Below are 20,784 nucleotides of genomic sequence, written 5' to 3'. Positions count from 1 at the left end.
ATACAACACATTTATTTAGAATTTGATGTTTTTTAAGTACTGGTTATGTGCCTGTGCCACGGTTACTTTCACATGAGATCCAATATCACGTGATTTTTAAACAGCCTACACTCTGTTTCCGAGGTTTTCCACTATTATGCCTGCTTGCGTCAAAACTGAGAAAACCAGGCACTAAATCGAGCATAGCCAATGGCTGATAAAGAAAGGCCAGGATGATCTACATTTAAGACTTTAAATGAGTGGCTGTTTTTTGTTGGGACCCAGTTATGACACAACAGCCGGGGCCAATTCTGATTCAATTATTATTTGCTTCAGAGAACCTAGAGAAAATCAACTAGTGCCACCATCATCCTTTAATGCCATTTCAATAACATCCTTGACTGCAGCATCCATGCCAAAGCAAGGCAAAACCTGTTTTCCCTTTAAAAAGAAAGGGACCTACATTTAAACAAGTGCATACATACACATAGAGAGCCACAGTCACACACACATCCAGCAGCAGCCCACCTCCTCCCTGCACGGGAAGGTCATCTTCCAGTCAGCTCACATTAGCCATCATCTGGGGACCAAAGAGCTGTGCAGCTGGTAGTGAATGCAATTAAGATGCCTTGCTGAGTTAAGATCTCTGTTTTACTCTGCCACACTGAGACCGGGCCAGCCTCCTCTCCACCACCGGCTTGCTTTTCCTCTGCTTCGCTGCAACCATTTCATCACTCTTATCTGCGTTATTCAAACTTCGGTCTCAATAAAAGATTTTAATTATGCATTTGTGTTTGTTTACTTTCGGACCGAGCATATTGGCACGGCTGCGTTGCTGTCCACTCGGTTCTTTGCACATGATTGTTGCGATATTACCACCGGCTGAGATAATTACAGGTCACCAAATATGTAAGATAGGGTTTGTTTACAAGGAACCCCGTGCACCAGGGTTATTTATTGAAGGGAGATGGATGGCCTTTTTTCTTGCGACTTATCATGCCTCATCAAAGTGTTGTGGAATTGAGGTGCTGTTTTAAAAGGTTATTTCACCTTTTCGTTCTGTTATGAGATTCTGTGATAATGACGCTTTGTTTTTCTCTGGGACTCAGAGCCCTTAAAATGATTTTTTGCTGTGTTTTGGTGATTGTCTATCTGTCAGCCACCCAGGGACATCTCCGTAGATGGGTTAAAGTAACTACCATTATTAAATGGAGGGAAATATCGCATTATCAGTGTCGCTAGCGATGCATAAACATTCATTTAAACAAACACTCAGTTTAGCCACAAGCATCTACGACTGGCATTTTTATGGCAGGCCATTCAAACCAGTTATTAAAAACACAGCCAGTCTGTGATAGTCACACTGAAACTATTAATCATAGCAAGCACATTAATTATGTGCACACGCTCTCTCTCCTCTCTCTCTTTCTATTTCTTTTGCTTCCTGACTTGATAGCAAAAGAAATTTGCCTGCATCCTCAATGCAAATTTTGCAAAAGTGTGGCTTTCACTGAAGCAAAAATAATACTGCATCTGACCACGTCTGATGGAGGAGTTTTAGTTTTTCTTTTTTGTTTGTTTCTTTCTTTTTCTTTCTTTTTTCTTTTCTTTTTTTTTTTTTTCCTTTTTTTAATTTTCAACATGCTGACTCGGATCAGCATCTGTGAAATAAGCAGCAGCAAATTAATTAAAGTCACTGCGGTGTTATGCTGGGCGATTATCTTAAAGCTATCCACATCAGGATTAGCTTAAGCAGCACGAGGGTTGTTGTGATTCCAAAACAGGCTTAACATGACATATAAAATGCATAGATTTTTTATGTGATTGTTTTTTTTGAACACCTATCATTCCCTAAGTCTGGGCAACCCTGGTGATACCAGAAATGGGATTCACAAGGACTGGAAGTCCTACAAATTATTAATGAAGTTGAAATTTATTCCAGTTAGTGTGGACTCAGTGTGTGCAGGTAATTCTGTTAAATTAATTACATGCCTTGGTGATATGCTTATTACTGACCTTGGTACATTAATCCATATGGGGCCTACATATTCATGGTATTGATTCAAACATCTCATTTTGGAATGGCAGGAGTGGTCTGGACACTGCTGTGCCTCTGTGTGGATTTGGCCCAGCAGCTGCCTGACACTGTCTCTTTAACTTAGCTAGGGATGGCTTCCATTGAGATGTCTAACTGTTCTAGCATGGCTCAGCCTCTCAGGAGAGGAGAGTGAAGGAGAGGAAACGTGAGGCGAGCAGTGGCTGCGTGTCAAAGGCGGAGGAAGGAAAGCTGCTCACTCCCGTTCCTCTTCTCCCTCGTTATCGTATTTTAAAGGAGAGGAGCCCCGCCAGGGGCCCCATACATTATATCCCCCTGCAGTTAATATAGGCATGGCGGATAGCTCATTAAGATTGATCATTCCTCGTCCGCCTCCTCCATGCAGAACGCGGCGCAGCCTTCATTAATCACCAGGATTTCGAGATAAAGTGCGGTGGCGGCGCAGTCGCAGGACCCGGAGCCTGACAGGCTGGCTGCTACATGCATAATCACAGACGCAGTGCAGCCAAGGAGCAGCCGCCCGGTTCCCTGCCACGCTAGAGAGGGCACCGTATCTACGCCTCCCTCCCTCCTCACTTCTCTCCTCAACCTATACTCTCCTCCTCCCCTCCTCCCCACCTGTCCTCTTCACTTCAAGTCTCTGTCTATTTCTCTCCCTCGCCCTCCCCTTTTTGTTGTCTCTCTGCACCCCTCACGCACTCTCTGTATCCACCACCTGCTTCCCAAACCCACTTCGAACTTTTACTTTTTTCCTCTCCTCTCCCTTTTTCCACCTCTTGCTCTTCTCCTTCAATATCCTCCTCCACCTGCTCCATGCTTCCCCAACTCCTCTCTCCACCCCCCCGGTTTTCTCCACTCCAGTGATGCCAGACTTGTTAGTCATTTCTTTAATGGCCTTTTCTTTTTTGCAGCTGGGACTGCCTCGGTTAGGAGAGTGACAGTGGAAAAATTGAGAGAGGAGAGGATTAAAGAGGAGCACGGAAAAAAAAAGTTCAGTCAGTCCAGATTGTTCATTTGCCTGTGACAGCTGGACAGAGTGTCAGATGGTTCTCTGTTTTTGTCTAAACTGCCTAATCACTCTCTTTTCCCGTATTACCTTCACCAAAGCTCAGCATATTTATTTTTCTTGGAGAGTTAGCAGAGAGTACGGTAAGCACATAATATTTCAATTGAAGCCTTTACCTGGCTGTTTATTGGAGGTGGAGATAAGGTGGGATATCATCTCTGTTTACCATGCAAGACCTGCCCCTGTTAGCAGTTGGCGCACGCACGCACACACACACACACACACACACACACACACAAAGTCGGAGTTATCAGGAGCTGTGACAGAGCTGTTACAGTGTGCACCCTTTGCGGATAACACTCCACTTTGGGATAGACTTTTTTCTGCTGCTGTAGGCAAAGAGAGTTTAGCTCTCGGGCCTTTCCAGCTCAGTCATTTTCATGAGGTAAACAGAAATACAGTGCGAGAATTGTGAAAGGGCGAATGCATGTTTAATAATGAGGATTTGACCACTGAGGGACTGGATTTCAGTTTGTCCTCACGATCTTCGCCTCAGTCATCGTGATGTCTTTCTGCTCATAGTGATTTAAATCCAGCTTAGCTGCTGCTCAGGCCCTTTCTGCTACCCGACTTTCTCTCAACATGGCTCTTTCTTTGTTCCTTTTTTTCTGTTCACGCTCTCCAGTTACTCTGTATCACACTGGAAAATATTTAGGGAGTGTAAGAAAAGAAGTGCATTTTTATTCATGCCTCTTACAGTTGTGGATAAAGCCAGTGAGAAAGTTGTATCAGGAACGGTCTGCTCCTGTGCTAAACCAAACTTTTCCCGGGGAAGAAAAAAAAAAAAAAAAAAAAATCATATTTTCTTGTGATGTAAAGTGATTTGCTGGCTATTGTGTAAGCTGAGCTAGCAAAAATTGTTTTGGAGTAACGAACCTCGTAACTGATGTTTTATCTACCCAGGACTGCCAGTCAGTTTTTATCAGCTCAAGCCGCAACTTTTATAACGGTAATTTAGAGCCCCGTTTTAATCTTCCCATCCACTTTTGGGTCCTATCCCAGATTTGAAACACACACACAGACATGCTCATGTGCGCGCCCGCACTGCACAGGCGTGATGAAGTGTGACACCCTGTCGCATAGACCTGCAGGACCATCCGTTGAATATTCAGGAGAGGTCCTGGACTGGAACAGTGCCATTTGCCTACATGAAACGTCCACTCTTCTCAGTTATGTGGTAGCAAATTGATTTGCGTGTAAAGTAGTGTCAAAGTTAATGGAAGTTAGGCCTCAAACGGGTCTGAATCTCAAAACACCTTGTGTCAGAGACTATCTGATATGATACAGAAGAATTAATTGCCCGGCGTCAGATGTCGAAGTGTTACATTGCACATCAGCCATGAAATAGGCGGTAATGCATTATCAATGAGGCCGAGTGTAAACACAGCAGATGTTGCCAGGAAACCAGTCAATAACGGATGTCTCTTTTCTAATGAGCAGACATAATTACATCTGGGGCGGAACTGGTTTTCCAAAACAGCAGTAGATATATCTCACCATCGCAGTCCTGAGCTAAAAGACCCAGAAGCTCCCCAGCACGGTATCAGCTTGATAATGTTCAGTGTGCTCACTGATATCTGAGTGGATGTTCAAACTTTTCTTTCCCCAGAAACTTCTAAATGGGTTTGATAATGCATGCAGGGCATCTAATAAATACTAATGACAAGACCAGACAGTAGCAGGAATGGGCTTCTCTCTCCAAACTCATTATTCGGCAGAGGTAGCAACAGGCATGTACAGCTATATAATTCTTCCGTGACTTAGACAAATGATAATGGCCTGAATCGCCATGAGACATCTTTGCAGGCCAGTGATGCACACTCTTAAGCATGATGGACGTGAAGTCCTCCTCAGCAGTAAGATAGGGTGTGATGGCGTACAGACACAGCGATATGCCATTACCCTATAAAGTTTTCAGAATGTGTTTTGTGGCTAGAGGCTGCGGTGCTGAATTATGGTGCTGATTAGTATCATCATTCTGCTACGGTAGTCATTCTACCTGTTCTCCTCATTCAAAATGCTAGATTTGAACATTGTTTTCCTATGCTGCACTGTGGGCTAGAGTGCTAGATAAAAGGCATTGTTTCAGTGATTTAAACGGAGATTACAGCTTTGCAGGGACAATTCAGCCATGTATCAGCTGTGAGTACACTGGGAAATGTATGATTTCAAGATGTCAGAACTTTTTTTTTTTGAAGTTCTTGGAGATTATTTATAATCCTTGGGAAGAATCAAAGAGACAAATGGAGAGGGACAGAGGGGAGAAAGGAAGGAAACAGGAAAAAATATATATGATGGAATGCAAAGATTAATCGCCGTGCTAGGATCCGCTCTGAAACCTCATCTCAGGTGTGCAGTCTGCTGAGAAGACCTACACGCAACACAACACAACCCCACTACTAACCTTTCTGCTTGGGCTGCCATGACTTTCACAAGGTTACCCAGTAAACATGCATTGTCTTCAGTGGGAGATGTGACATTTATCTCAGGCTGCACTGGGAATAAGCCAAATCGGTTGCCTCACTGTTTTTTGTTTTTTTTTTTACTCTATTTTATTCTGTTTCTTTTTTGTGGTTGGACTGTCAACTGCTATTTAGGGTCAGCTTGGAAAATTGGTAGAGCTGTAGCTCATAGAGGCCGACTGCCAGTGTGCAAGGCCGTAAGAGAACATACAGTGATCCTGCTCGTAAACACAATTTAGGTGTAAGGCAAGCTCAGCAGCATATCCACATTCTCTCACACACACACTGGTATCTCTGCTTGGCCCCTGGTACGTGCTTGGGTCCTAAAAGTGGAGGGCAGCAGAGGGCCTGGCACAGCTGAGGCTGCTGCTTCCAGGCTTCAGCTGGGGGCAGGGGTGGAAAGTAACTTAAAACTTTTAACTGGGGACAGTGCTTGTACTTTGTCTTTCATATATTTTAATGGTCTTTGCACTTTAATGCTCTACATTTAAAATCAAAATGCTACTTCTCTCTAATAGCACCTGCAGCCATTAGCTTTTTAAGAAAAAGCTGTTGCACAGAGTACAAAATGTGATCAGGCTATGGAAATAATACATATTGAACTTAAAAAGTAATAGCATAAATGGATGCCTGACTCGGGCTAAGTAGTTTGGGCAGAATCAAAATCCATGACGACAATTTTTTTTTTTATATATCAGTGCATAACAATTTCTACTAATATGCAAAATGCATGGTCATATAAAGTATAATAATATTCTCTAATTTCCTAATAATTTCCCCTAATTTGTTTCAAATCCCATTTTGTGAGATTTTAATTAGGATATGCTATTCTCATTAATTTTAACAACGTAATTATGCATCATGATAACTATCGTTCTTCACATCACAATATCATTCTGATGAAAAACAATAAATGACAATATTGGATTATTCCTCTGCCCTACTCCTGACCCCTTTTTAACTTAATTTCATAGAGATGGAGCACTTGCATACATCAAAAAAAAAAAAAAAAAAAAAAAAAAATACAAAGACATCCATTTTGAGGAAAAAAAAAAAAGAAGCTTTATCTAGCATTTGAAACATAGATCTCATTGGAAAGGTGGCCTAGTTTTAAGAGAGACTGTCACATAACCACAAGATCACAGGCTCAAATCCCTGCAGAAGCCATGTGTCCTGTCACAGTGCCCTCGAGTGAGACACCGAGACCAGCCGTGATCACTTATTGTAGATTGCCTCGTGTAAGAATGTCAAATAAATACGTAAATGTGCTCACTTAGATTTAATTTTGAATTTTAAAAGAGTTCTATTCCACCGGCGTTCCTAAGTAAAGGATCAGAGTATTTCTTCCTCCACTGCCTGAGGATGATTATAATACCTTTGTGCTGCAGTCAGGTGGAAACTCGGTCTCTTTGATACTGAAATGCCAGAGTGGGCAGGCTACCTGACAGTGGGCCTGGAGTCAACTTTGGTATTTGTAGTCATCATGATATTGTGCTTGGAGGTCAAATCTATTTTCTGTGAGGGCTTGCAACAGAAATGATCAAGTAAACAGACCAACAGAAAACTGTGTGTGATTGCAGTTGGCAGCTAGCTCTCAGCTGTGAATGTGCGTAACAAGGAGTGTGAAGCGGGCTGTAGCAGAGCTGGAATGCTCAGTCAACCTTCCCTGGGTGGATCAGAGCATAAACACGGTTCTGCGCAGATGCTCTCAGGAAAAGTTGCATTCATGCTGTTTATACAACCCCTTTGTCCACATGATTCATTTCACTCAGTTAGTTTTGTTTTTCCACAGGGATTTTTAAATTTGGGTTAGACAGAGCTCTGGCCCTTGTAGTAGTTTTTTTTTTTTTTTTTTTTATAAAATAGCAACTTAGAGCTTTAATTAAAAGAGATGGAGAAGTGTTACACACCCACTCAGTTCTAATCAAATCCCCTCCAAGCATATGTTATCTACGACAGCCAGCATGTCCTCATAAGCACAGCATTGTTATTAGGATTACTCCTTTATGACATTGTCTTGAGTGTGGGGTGTGTGTGTGTGTGTGTGTGTGTGTGAGGTATGCGGGCATGTGTGTAATTGTCCTGCATGTGCATGGCTGCATGCGTATATCTTTGAATGCATTCTTGTCCATATGTGCACAATGACAATGTCGTCTATTGTGGTATGGATAAATTAGTCAACCCAGAGCCGACTATGACAATCAGGTCCACAGCAGCGCTTAAGCAGAGTGTTGGCTAATCTGTGATAGGGCCCAGTCCACTCTCAAAACTTCATGTGGCATACTGTTAAAAAAAAAAAAAATAAAATCCATATTGGCATCTTGCCTCCTTGGCACCATGACAAATAAGCCAATCCGCAACTCCAGTTCTTAATCCTGCCCTGAGCAGTTAGAAAGTGGGCTTTTTTAAGCATCGGGCCTGTATTCTTAAAGCATTTTATCTCGCTCCCAAAAGTGGTTCTTAGTAGCAGTAAAGTTCTTGGAGTTTCCTCAAAAAAAAAAAAAAAAAAAAATCATTCCCAAACCTTCTCAAACCAACTTATAATAATGAATTCCCACCTAAGAGAGGGAGAGAAGGGTTGGTTTGACATCAGTGCTGAGGATTTCCATTCATTTTTTTAGTGCAGTGCTTACCAACTAGTCCTCTACTGGTAAATATTGTTGCAATCACTTACAGAGCCACATGATATGACAAAAATTGTTTTAGTGATTTTTTTTTTTTTTTTTTTGCTGCCGGTTTATTTGAGTGGGTAAACTTTATAGTTAGTGCCATGTGAGTGATGGAGAAGATGCAGATTGGCCACTCAGGGACCACCAATAAAGCACAATTTGGCTGCAGCTCTCTGCCAGTATAAATCACCCAAAACACATCTGTCACACAGCAACATTTTAGGAGAAAGATGCTGTTCTGACAGACAGTGTGCGTGCATCGGGTCCACATTCACATTCATTGTCTGGTTTCTCTCTGTAAATGCCTTTTTGGAGGTTGAAGTACGAATTCAGAACAATCAGATTTCCATTTGTATTTCCCTGAAGGCTCGGGTTGGAGTGTTTTATTTCAGTGATTAATTGATGGATAAAATAGTAGCACAGTAGGTTAATACAGTTGGTCACAATGCGGCACATCAGCAGTTTGGCCCCGCAGTGGCCTCCCTACATGTTTATTAGTTTCATAATGACACTGTAGGCATTTGTTGCAAAAATAAATAAATAACAATAATCATAATAATTAATTGGGAGTGAACTGCTCTGCATCACACTTCTGTGATTTGATTTGAGTGCAAAGTGTGTTTTCACCTGGATTCAACTCCACAACTCTCCTCTGAATTATTTGGAACAGAACTCTTGTCCCAGTTATTCTTGTGGATTTATTCCTGTGGTGATTCTATTGTAGGGTAGACTCGCTTTACAGTTTTTTCAAAGAGAATAGCGAGATGGATGTGCACGGTTTTATCTTCTTATTTAACATTTTGATCGAGCATATTTTCATATAGTTACAGAACATATCAATGTAATTACGATACATTAGCCATCATTACATTCTCACAAGACATGGAAAATAAGATAAAATGAACTGAAAATAAATAATTTATAATATAGCCTTAGTTAAATAGCTTGGTGACTAGTGTTCTGTTGTCTCCAGTTATAATATGGTATCCAAAGTATATTTAAGTAAATACTTGAACTCACTGGCAATTTATTAAATATTTTAACATCTGTGGTGATTGTTACAAGGAAGCACTGGACACAATGACAGACATGCTTTGGCAAGAATTTGCTGATGATTATATTGCTGTGAAATTAGCTGTGATCACACATTATAATACTGTTTATAACAGCGCTGTCACTGTTACAAACAATTGGGCCGTGATGTGCTTTATGCTTTCGTAGGATTCAATTTGGGAGCTGTCAATCTCATCAAGCCACAGCAGTAAACAAACTCTTAAGCTGGAAAGATTGAACATGCCTACATTTAGTGAGAAATCCTACAGTGCTACATTTGTTTTCAAAAAATTATAATTGTAGTACATTGGTTTAAAGGTAATTTCATAGTGCAGGTGTGAATTTATTTTATTTTTATTTATTTCTCTTTTTTTTTTTTTTTTTTTTGACTCACAGATATTATAGTCACATGTCAGTGATGCATCTTGGTCTAACAAGGACTGGGACATGATGAGGCTTACTACAGAGTTTAGACTGAAAACATTATCTAGATGATACAAAATGGTCCAAAAACCTCTCTGATTCCAGAGCAGTATCACTGCTACACGTGTACATTTTAACCTGCTTCGTTTTGAATTGTAGCCTGTTGTCTGCGCATTGTTGTTTCTATTCTCCATCGTCACAGCGAAGCCTTTGACCAGAAAGCTGTAACAGCTGAAGCACAGGGCAGGATGGGGAGTTTGTTTGATTCCTGGAGCAGTGTCCTTTGGTTAAAGTGTGTTTGAGGGAGCCTGGCCACTTGTCACCTGCACTGTTCCCCCTGCCTGGCTAATGAGAAGGAGCCTGCACACTGCTGGGAGCCACACGTCTCTCACATCTCACATCCATGTGTACACAAACACAGGACAGGAGGACATTGCATGACATCCTGTCACAGTGTTGCAGCAGGCCGGCGGATGCTCCAGGGGCTCACTATGTGTATGTTGTGGCTCCTCTTTGCCTGTACTTGTATCTGCCTTGATTTAGCAGTGCTGTTGTTTGTGTGAGTATGAATACCCCTGACCCTGGGTCCAGAGGCTGCTCTGAGGTTTGAGGGTGCAGTGCAGGAAAAACTGCTACGCTGTGCTCTTCGCTATTCAAGGCCTTTTCTTCCTTGCCTATTGGATAACGCAACAAAAGCCCAGATGGCGTCCCTGAGGGGCAAGAGTTACACTCTCCTCTTTTTCTATTCCTTCTCTCTGTCATAGTGCCTCCCTCCTGGCCCAGGCCAGGCCGGTTGACAGCAGCGCTGAGACTTGAGCAGCTCAACTCAGCAGAATCGAGCAGGAAAAAATAAAGCATCCTCATCATGGACTATTCTCTGAGGCTATATGGTGCCACTGCTTTCGCACAGACTGAAATCAGGGCAGCGAGAGACTCAAGGGTTCTCAAGGATTCCTGATGCTTAGCAAGAGATGATTTGCTGGAAATAGGTACAAACTGTTGAGATGTCTCCAGAAACGAATGTGGCGGTGATTATTAGAGGTATGTTTTAGAGTTCATTTAGTGTAATTGCACCTTGAAGCAGAGCTAAGTCATACTGTAGACTACACTGTAAACAACCCAGCTAATACATGAGATCTGATCCCTTTCATCTGAGAGTTTGTTTAGTGGGACAGCATCTGGGTGATCGACTTGATACTTCTTTCTACAACATGAGAGCCGGCGCCCATTAAGACCTGACATTTAGCCACTATGGCTTTTGATCATAAGCCCATTCAGAGGGGGCCTCTGAAGTGAACTGCACAGCGAACAGGCAACCCCTCTTCCCCGCATCCTAAAAGCTGGAGTCTTTTCATCCCCTTGATTGTGGGATTGAACTCAAGATGGTGGTGTTAAAAAAGTAATGCTTGGAAAATTCTCTCCTTAAAAAAGTGTGTTGTACAGCACCTTTTTAAAATATGCTATAACTCTACCTCTCTTGCTCACAAATTTGATATTGATACATTCCAGTGTGATTTTAGGAATACAGAGCAGTGTGGACGCTCAGGGATGGCATTCAAGTACAACTCTCAAAGTTTCAAAGGAAAAAGAAAAATCATTCTCCAGCGCCTGCTGTAATATTTCAAAATACAGAGCAGGAGAGGCGTGATTTACTTTTTGTGGGAAACCTGATGGTTCGGGCTCAAATGCCATCTATTACCGGACCAAGTACTGAACACTGTGCTTGAGCAAACTGGAGTAATACTCCCTGAAATCATATTGATGGGACCTAAAATGGGCTAATACATCAAGAAAGACTGAATAAGAGCAAATATTAGTCAGAAGTCTAACTACACCAGAGGAGGGTGACTGAGCGAGGCACAGTTGCTCAGAAAGTATTTGTTACCTGTTTGACTTTTTGCATATTTTCCTGTACTCTAACATCATTTAAAAATAGGTTTTTGTTACTTTTTTCCATTTTGAAGTTGGATGTAGTGGAAAAGTGCCAGCATGTCCTTCAGCATGAAAGTAGCCCATGGTATTTGAGTCATTTCTCAAAGTAAGGAAACATGACTGTGAAAACAGCGGATGCAGTTTTGGTTTCATTTTGCAAGTAGTTACAGAAGGGCGGCTGTTTATGTTATTTAAATAATGTTTATTTAATGTTGAGTGTTGTGTGTTTGAAATCCAGTTGGATGGCGGGGACCAGGGGATGAAAACAGATTGCATTTTAAAACGAATTTTAAAACGAATAGGAAAGGTCAGTGCAGATTTTTTTTTTTTCTTTTGGGATGACTTTGGAAAGGGAATGAGTTTGTTTTTTTTTAAACACTTAAAGCAGGTTATATTCAAAGTATTCAAAGTAAATATTCAAATGACAGGGAATGAATACCTCTTATTAATCTGCATCAAATTTTATACCTCAAAATAAATTAAATTGAGAATAATTATAGCAATAATACCAATACTCCTACCACTAATAATAATAATAATAATAACAACAATAATAATAATTTACTTTTTCTCCTTGCCTCGATAGGATTTTTTCCCCCTATGTCTCAGACTCCATATATCCCAGATAATTGCATTTTAAAATTCTGGTATATAAAAATGTTCAAAAATTTAAGAGGGATTATTATTTTTTTTTTTTGAATAACTGTATTTTACTGTACTTAAGCTCACTGGCAAGTTAATCTTGTCACTTGCAAAATAGGGTCAAGCCTGTTATCTTGGCTTGATAAATCTTCTCCCTCTTCCTCCTCTTTCTTCTCTCTCTCCACATGCTGGTCTGAGGAGCTTAATGAATCAATTTTAAAACAAGGAAGCATTGCATGCATTGGGATTTGAGGATAAAAAACAAATAGAAATCGTAGTCTTTCTCTGAGAGGATTTGTATGTATGGCCCCTGGGTTCAGAGCTGGTTTTCAGTCTCAAAGATTTGTTGGTTGTGCTTGGAACCTGAGGTCGCTCCATGGATGGATTACATTATACAACAACTAGTGCTACCAATGAGCTCCAAACCGTTTGTCTCCCTGAGACGCTGTGTGGGTGTAATAAATGTGCAAAGTCAGAAATAGGGAGCGCATTTAAAGTATTTGCACTATCAAAGCCAGCAGGGAAATGGAAGCTTTTTTTTTTTTTTTTTTTTCTAAATGCTGTATACCTCTCTGACTCTAACTGTCTTCTTGACAACAAAATAATTTCCCATCTTAATTCTCTTTGATTACAAGTGCATCACTTCACACTGGAATAGCCCTCATAAATTCCCCTGACATTGTGATATAACCTTTGAGTATTTCGGGCCTTCTAACAATTTTCTGCTGAACGCTTTTGGGCAGAGCAGTATTGAGATAGCTTCTTGCTTGGAAAGAGGTCTTTTGTGTGCATTCATTATGACCCAACTTCTTGCCCTGCTCTTCTCATTCTGCTGCAAGTTGCTCTTTGAAATGAAATTTCTCAAACGTCTCCGCTTATCAAAAGGCTTTTGTACAAGGAAACTCATTTTGATGAGGCTTTGTTGAGTTCTATCTGCCTCAGACCTGCACCGGTGATATTCCTGCTCTTCTGCTGCTTTTGAAAAAGTGCGCTCTTGTTTGCCTTCAATTTCAGCATTAATTTAATTTTATCTCACCAAAAATTCATTCCAGTTAATTAAAAATAATTACAGTGGTCATCATCGGCTTTTCTTATTTCTGATGTTCGCTCTCTGTCACCCAGTTTTTACAATTAAATGGGAATATAGCAAATGCTACAGTGATCATCGTTATCATTTTGTTTTAAACATTTTATCAAAACAGCGAAGCATTAATGTGCCATAATTTTAGGGATAAAGCTAATACCATGATAGTAGCATGTTCTCCCCGAATTATAAAATTTTCCACATTTTATTGCTGTTTTTTTTCTTCCGTCAGAAGCTTGTATGCACGTATCAGCAATTTGATTTTGAACTTTTTTATTCAATTAAATCAAGGCATATACTACTAATGAAGGTAAAAAACAAAACAAGCATAATTTTCCATTGCTTCATCTGAAGGATTTTCCACACAGCAAATCATGTTACAATGATAGAAAATATTTATTAAATAAAACTGTGTCATTTCTAAGTCAAGGTCAAGTAAGTAAATTTTCCTTCTTCAATATAGTCTTCATGAAGAAGTAGATTTTTTTTTTTTTTTTTTTTTTTTTTTTTTTGGACATGGCTGTATATTGAATTATTGACCAGCTACCATGGGGTTATTTCTGGGTAATTAAGTGTTGGGGGGAATTGATTTTGGAAAGTTCAAAAGACAAAAAGGGTAAAACGGAGCACATCAATGTCCAGTATTTCTCCGCTACACAACATGCTTAATATGGACGACGATGATGATAATATGGATGAACTTTACCAACAGATCACTCATCAGTGGGAAAAAAAGCTACTTTTAATAATAAGATAAATATTTCATCAACAGACTGCAAAATAGATTAGATTCACTTTTGTCACATGTACACCTCAAAAGGTGTAGGCCTACTACAGATCCCCCCTCTCTCCTGAACTCACATCTTCCGCCCCCATGTCTCTTTTTCTCTACTTGCTCTGAAAATTCTGCTGTCCTAAAAAAAATAAATAAATAAAAATCTTTAAAAATAAAAAATAAAATAAAAACCTTTCCACCTCTTCAGTTGTCATTATCACTTCTCTAGTAAAGACTATCATTCTACAAACACAAGAACATTTGTCCCACCTACTGTGAGGGCATTTTCAACATCAGTTTATCGGTGTGTAGGCTTGTTTTGTATTGGTGTTTTTTTTTTTCTTTCTTTTTTTTTGTTCTTTGTTTTCTTTTCGTCTTTGTTTTCTTCTGGAACGAGTTGTGGAGAAAAACACTGTCAAATCTGAACTTTTCCGAACAAAAGTGTGATACAAGCCAGTGGCATTAAATTTATGGGCTAAATATTGGAAAATTCAGTCTTGCTGCCACAGTTGAACCTGCTGTGTATGAGCATGTGTCTTATTTTTAGAAATCTGTTTTGCATAGCCTGTGTTTTGTCAGTGAGGGAAACAGTTTGCAGTACAATAGTGAGTCTGTGAGGTCCAGAGAGGAATCCAACACAAAATGGCTGCGATGCTTTGCATTTGTGCATGTGATGTTGGCTCTGGCGAGGCCGTTACAAAGCATTTATTGCCTCTAAATTGTACGTATTGTACATTTCAGCTCATCCAAGTGGGTGTGTGGCTGAAAAGCATACAGAAGGTGTACATAGAGCTTTGAAAATATATAGAGCCAGTTTAGTTATACTTCACAATTGATTTTTTCCCCTTTATGGCTCAAAGATGAACACAAAATGGTGGGTCTGCAAAGGCATATGGAAAATCCATGTAGAAGCCTAAAATGGCTCCAAGTTCAGTAACCAATTGCGTGCTGCATTGCACGTGTACAGCAGCCTATCACCGCTCGGTGAGTGATGCTCTTAACTCCTTAGCACAACACATAGTAAAGATGCATGGTGCGCTGTGATAGGTTACTGTAAAGAGGCACCCAAGGACACCATTGGCTACGGCACCCAGAGCAGTTTCACAGTAGTGTAAGGTTACTAGGGTGAACAGGAGAACTGGCACCGTTTTCATACCCCCCTGTGCAGCGTTTGTGCATTTGAACCAATCATGAAGACCCAGCATGAGGCTGTATTATTATGACATGCTTACGGGTAGGAAACTATTTGCATGTACATGTCAAAGCTGTTTGCAGGCCATCACATGCTCCACGCCTTCGGTGAGAATTGCTGTGTACCTCCAACAAAACAGCCCTCACCGCCGTTCCCTTTTTTGTTCTGCATGTGTGTGTTGCAGAACTTGACAGTCCTCGGGAGATTTCCCCATAGAGGTATTGAGACGTTTGGTCTTTCAGAACCGCCGAGGTCCCTTTGACCACGGCTGTGCCTCACCACGCTCCACGCCAGACCGCAGAATGGGGACGCCATGTGCAGTTTCATGGTCCCCGGTGGTGATGAGTTGTTCTAGGCGCTCACTGATCCACCCCCAAGACGCCATAATTAGCTTTTCCATCAGCCATTCAGGTGTGTCTGCACGGCTCTGAGGGAGGCAGCCATTGTTTGCTGACAACTGGAGTTCCCTTTCTCCCCCTCTCTCCCTCTCCCTTTCTCTTTATTCTTGGGGCAAATGGATGGTATGCAACGTGGTAGATTGGAGGTGAGAGCCATATCGGTCGCTGGAGACTCACTAATGCGAACTCCAACTACTGTGTATTCACTATTCACAGTCAGTGCCCACACAGTAATCAGATAGCTAGCCAACTGATAAGTAGCAGTGGAGCGGAATGTGGAGGGTGGAGAGAGATGGATAAAAGGCAAGGCTAATGCCAGCCATTGTATCTGTGTGTGCTCGTGTACGGCTCACTCTAATGATGCAGCTGTACTTTTAGTGGAAGTACAGCTGATGTACTGTATTGTTAAAAATCGCGTCTATTATTTGTCCCCATTCGGCGTTCGGCGTGTTAAATAACCGCATTATTTCATTTCGGTCATTAATTTGCTGATATGATAAGTCTGACAAGGATACACCGCTCAGAGAAAAGGCTTTTACCAAAACGGCGCTTCTGAATTGCACCTTATTTGTCGTACGTCTTCATACTGTATAATTTCAGCCACTGAATTAATTCCGAGTTGAGCTCCCAGTGTCAGTCAGGAGAATGGAAGGAGCCAAATGAGTGGATATTCCAGCCAAATAGAGGGGCGAGTGTCATCCCAGGTTAATTAAATCCCTGCTTTGTGTCTGGCATGAGCACAGACCCCTTTCAGGATGATAACGAAAAACTCTTTTATTTCAACGTGGGTGTTGCCGATGCAATCGCGAGTCTTATCGGCTTCCTGCATTAAATGACTAGGCGCACACACGGACACACACACACACCACTCACACAGACATGCACCGTGCTTTGTTATACATGACAAATAATAACTCAGCGCTGATGCAGTTGAGTTCGCCATGCCTCTGCTGTGATTGTGAAGCCAGGAGAGTCAAGCTTTTGGCGCAATGTTCCAGATAAGCGTCCAGGTCCAAACACCCCCCACCACTGATCTAGGAGGGGATTTGCCACCTTTTTGGTCCTAACCTTAATCATCAAGTATCTCACCCTGTATCAGTGGTTGGGGCCACATTTTATCTCTTTCCAGCATGGGATATGTGCCTTTTTTTTTTTTTTTTTTTTTTTTTTTTTTTTTTGCACAGACTGTGCCCAAAAGAACAAACCACAGAAAAAAAAAAAACATTTGATATGCCTTGCAGCCTATGGGTTCCCGTGAAATGCCGTGCTCGAGCTAAACCACAGTATGGGAACGTGGCTTCCTCCGTATATAACCAGCATGTTCCTGTCTCTAGCTTACCATTACAATCTCAGTAGTGCTCAATTTTCGCGGCACTCACAATAGGAGATTAACAGAGCTGTGCTGTTGGTTGTCCCCCTCCTAAGGCTGTCGAACAGTTGCTAGTCTCCCGCTGATTTTCACTCTCAGCATCCCCTCATGGTGCCTCATTAAGACACAGAGAGAAACAAGCGCCTCCGACCCAACGCTACAGCAGGGCTAGGCCTAACACTGTGCTACTACACCGCGTTATACAACACACTGTCTGCTGTGGCCTTCAACAGCACACCATCGGTTGCTGCAAGCATTGTTTTGTCAGATTGTGTTTTGTCCCTGTTTTTTTTTTTTTTTTTTTTTTCTTCCCTTTCCTAAGTGGAAAGACCGGGCGGGTGGGGGGGGGGGGGGGACTATTTTCTGAAAGAGAGAAGCCGGTGCTGGGATTTGGGGATAAGCAGTTGTTTTCTCATTGAGTGACGTTTGAAGGTCAACTTTACCCCGGGTAGGGCACTAGCGAGAAGCCAAAGAATTTTATTGCAATATGAATAATGCATTGACAGTGTCTGTTTTTCAGCTCACTTTTAGTTGGTTAGTGATTTTACTCAGCTTGCCTTTGTTGAATTCCTATTGCTGCAGTGTAAATAGACACAAGTCAAATACAGTCAAACAAATGTCTTCTCTCATATTAATCCTAGCTTTTAATATCATATGCATGCAATATTCCAAGTTTGATATTATACAGTAGCATGCTGTGGGAATTGCATACTCTCATTATGGTATAGAACATATTATGAGTTAATTATTCTTATTTTACATGCACATTTCTTATGCTAATTACGCTTATGTATATATATATATGCACATTTCTTTTTGTTTATGCTCAAATGTTCAATGCGCTATGTACATTTTGTTTCCTCTCTACCACATAATGAGCATAAATGACTGGGCGGCAATATTGTGCTCTGCAGTCTGCACATTTCTATTTGTTCTGTTTCTTGTTGCCATGCTATTGTTACACATGTATGTATGGAAGAAAGAGGATTCTAAAACCGACTGTGGCATTGTCTGTTTCTTTTTCTTGTTCTACAGAGATGTTGAAGGAGTTGAACCAACAGCGCAGAGCGAAAGAGTTTACAGACCTGAAAATTATTGTTGAAGGCAAAGAGTTTGAAGTCCACCAAAATGTTCTAGCTTCCTGCAGCTTGTATTTCAAGGACCTGGTGAAAAGGTTTGCCTTCGCTCCCCTCCCACCAGCTGTTGATCCAATCTGTTCTTTTCGTAGGGCGCATTTGTGTCGCTTTTTTTTTTTTTTTTCCCTTCCCCTCTCTCTCTTGCAGGTGTATGAAGACTTTGGTTCCTAGCACAGGGCCAGCAGCCATTCCTTCCTCTTCCCGCTCAAATGAATGTATCTCAAACCGGAGAAAAAGGTCAACCCTCGTCATTACCTTTCCTCCCCATGTAGAGCAAATTAACCACATTTCCATTTTAATGAGCAGTGAAAACGTTCCATGACTGGGGATCTTTTAAAACTCACCAAAGGGCCTAAACAAAAGAATCACACATTCTGCACTTTGGGTGGTAATTTGCCAAAGCAATGGTGTCTTCTGTGGGCAGAGGGATGTTTTTGTCTCCCAAGCTGCCATTTTTCTGTTGTTAATTCTTGGAGTTTTTTTTTTTTTTTTTTTTTTTTTTTTTTTCTCGTTGGAAAAAAAAAAATCCCATCCTTTTCATATGCTAATAATTTTTTTCGTTAGTTCAATGGGAAACAAAAAAACTTTCAGAGTCATAAACAAAGGACAAAACAAAAAGCACATCTAAGACAGCTTACTGAACCACTACTTTCACAGGTTAATGCCACCCTTCACTAATGTATTCATTTGATGTGGATCTAAGTATTCCCCTATTACTCTGTCCTTCATACACCATGTTTTTTTTTTTTTTTTTTTTTTTTTTTTTTTATTCATGGGTTGTTTTGTCTCCATATGTGTGTGCATGCGCGTGTGTGTCAGTTACAGACCCCATAGAGGAGTGTTTGTAGGGGTGTTTGTGCGTGTGCAAGCATGAGTATGGCTGTATAAAGGCTGATAGAGTAAGTGTGTCTTTTTTTTCCTCTTTTTTTGCGGGGAGGGAATACCATAATTCCCTAATGTCCTCATGCTTACTTCAGATCCTTGCAGGTGTTTGCGGCTTGATTGAGAGCCCCCTGGACCCAAAGTTGTTTTGCCGCCTTGGTGTGCGTGTGTGTGTGTGTATGTGTGTGTCTGTGTGTGTGTGTTTGTTCTCCTGTGCATGGAGAGAAATGAAATGATGCGCAGACAGAGACAAACGGAAAGACACACAATCGCTAGCCGTCGCTATAAAGCCTCAGGGAAGTTTGCCACTTTGCCCTGCAGCCATTCTGCCTCCGTGGCGAGCTCATCAGAGAGCGCCGTGCTGCTTATCAGCCGCCGCGGCCTGGCAGCCAGACGCTGCTCTTCACTCCTCGCCGATACACTTGTTCCTCCTGAATGAGGATGGAGAATAAGAGCTGGGGAAAGACCAGAGAGAAAGAGAGAGAGAGGAGGGGGGGGGCAGGCTCTGTCAGAGGTAAAAAAAAAAAAAAAAAAAAAAAGCTGCAGAGGCACATCTGTACTTAGACCCACTCATCTCAATGACACACACACCTTAACAAAAAAGAGAGAGAGAGAGAGAGAGAGAGAATCTTTTTTTGACCTTGACAGTTGCACAGTGGTGTCCTGGGAGACTGGAGTCACTTTGGAGAGAACTGAAGACCCCATGCTGGTCAGCCTGTCTGTCAGATTGTCTTGCCTGCGCCCCTTATCCAGGATGTAGCTAGATCATTTATGCGTAAAGGCAGAGGGCCCCCGAAAGACTCCGGGCTCCCGGAGGAACGGGCAGAATTTCATCAAGCTTATCTTCATGCCTGCTGCTGCCGATATTCTCTGATTTTTTTTTTCTTATTTAATTTGACAGTTTAATAGAGCAAATTCTCATTGGATAATTAATTGTAATTCAACGGAAAAACTACTTTGATTTGTTTATCTACCACTGTCTGTTTTCATATAATTAAGTCTCAAAAGTTGTCCATAACTAACTTCACAGTAATGAATAGTTGTGCAGACATGAGTGGTGCGGCATAATGAAGCCATGATCATCGCCGTATGCAAACATGACACCATGTGCAGTGACTGCTGTTGACTTTAGAAGGCATGCGACACCTTGACTTTATGGGCATGTTTGCTATTTGAATCACACAAGGACAGGACGGCAGCCAAAGGTCGGCGAGAGGTGAGAAAGGTGTGAAAGAGAAGAAAAGACGAGAGAAAAGGAGGACTCAAAGTGAGACCGGCGAGGAGAATGAGAGGGGGAGCGGCAGAGGAGGAAGCCATTTTGCTCATGCCTCTAAGGTGCTGTGCAGCCAGGCAGAGTGTCAGAGCAGAGCAGAGCGAAGGGAGCCAGGGGCCTGTCTGTCATTGAGTTACGGCCTCCCATGTGCCACTCAGGTCACTATCCAGTGTGAACTGGAATTATGCTGATGCCACACATGGCCCGCTCCCATCCACATCTTTATGAGGTCGAATGAGAGAGAGAAAGAGAGAGCGAGAGAGACGCCCTTCCCTCATATGCTCTCTGTCTCCCGCCCTCGCCCACTGCTGCACAGACCCCCTGTCATCTCATTGTAAACCTCCAGTCAGCGGGTGTGCTGGAAATAGAAAAAAAAAGCTTGTGTATATGTGT

General features: G+C 41.6%; 1 protein-coding gene across 3 annotated transcripts in view; it reads left to right on the top strand.

Annotated features, from left to right (window-relative positions):
* The window catches only part of klhl29 (kelch like family member 29), a 222,630-nt gene that overhangs the window by 120,499 nt on the left and 81,347 nt on the right, over nucleotides 1-20,784 (top strand). For all 3 annotated transcript variants that reach the window (XM_030047294.1, XM_030047293.1, XM_030047295.1), the window contains one exon: nucleotides 18,136-18,274. In XM_030047294.1, the coding sequence (XP_029903154.1) occupies nucleotides 18,136-18,274 (139 nt within the window). The remainder of the gene's footprint in view (nucleotides 1-18,135; nucleotides 18,275-20,784) is intronic.

Source organism: Myripristis murdjan, chromosome 24 (genome assembly GCF_902150065.1).
Source record: "Myripristis murdjan chromosome 24, fMyrMur1.1, whole genome shotgun sequence".
Taxonomy (NCBI): Eukaryota; Metazoa; Chordata; class Actinopteri; order Holocentriformes; family Holocentridae; genus Myripristis; species Myripristis murdjan.
The sequence above is the reverse complement of the archived record's forward strand: the minus strand, read 5'-3'. Positions and strand labels throughout refer to the sequence as shown.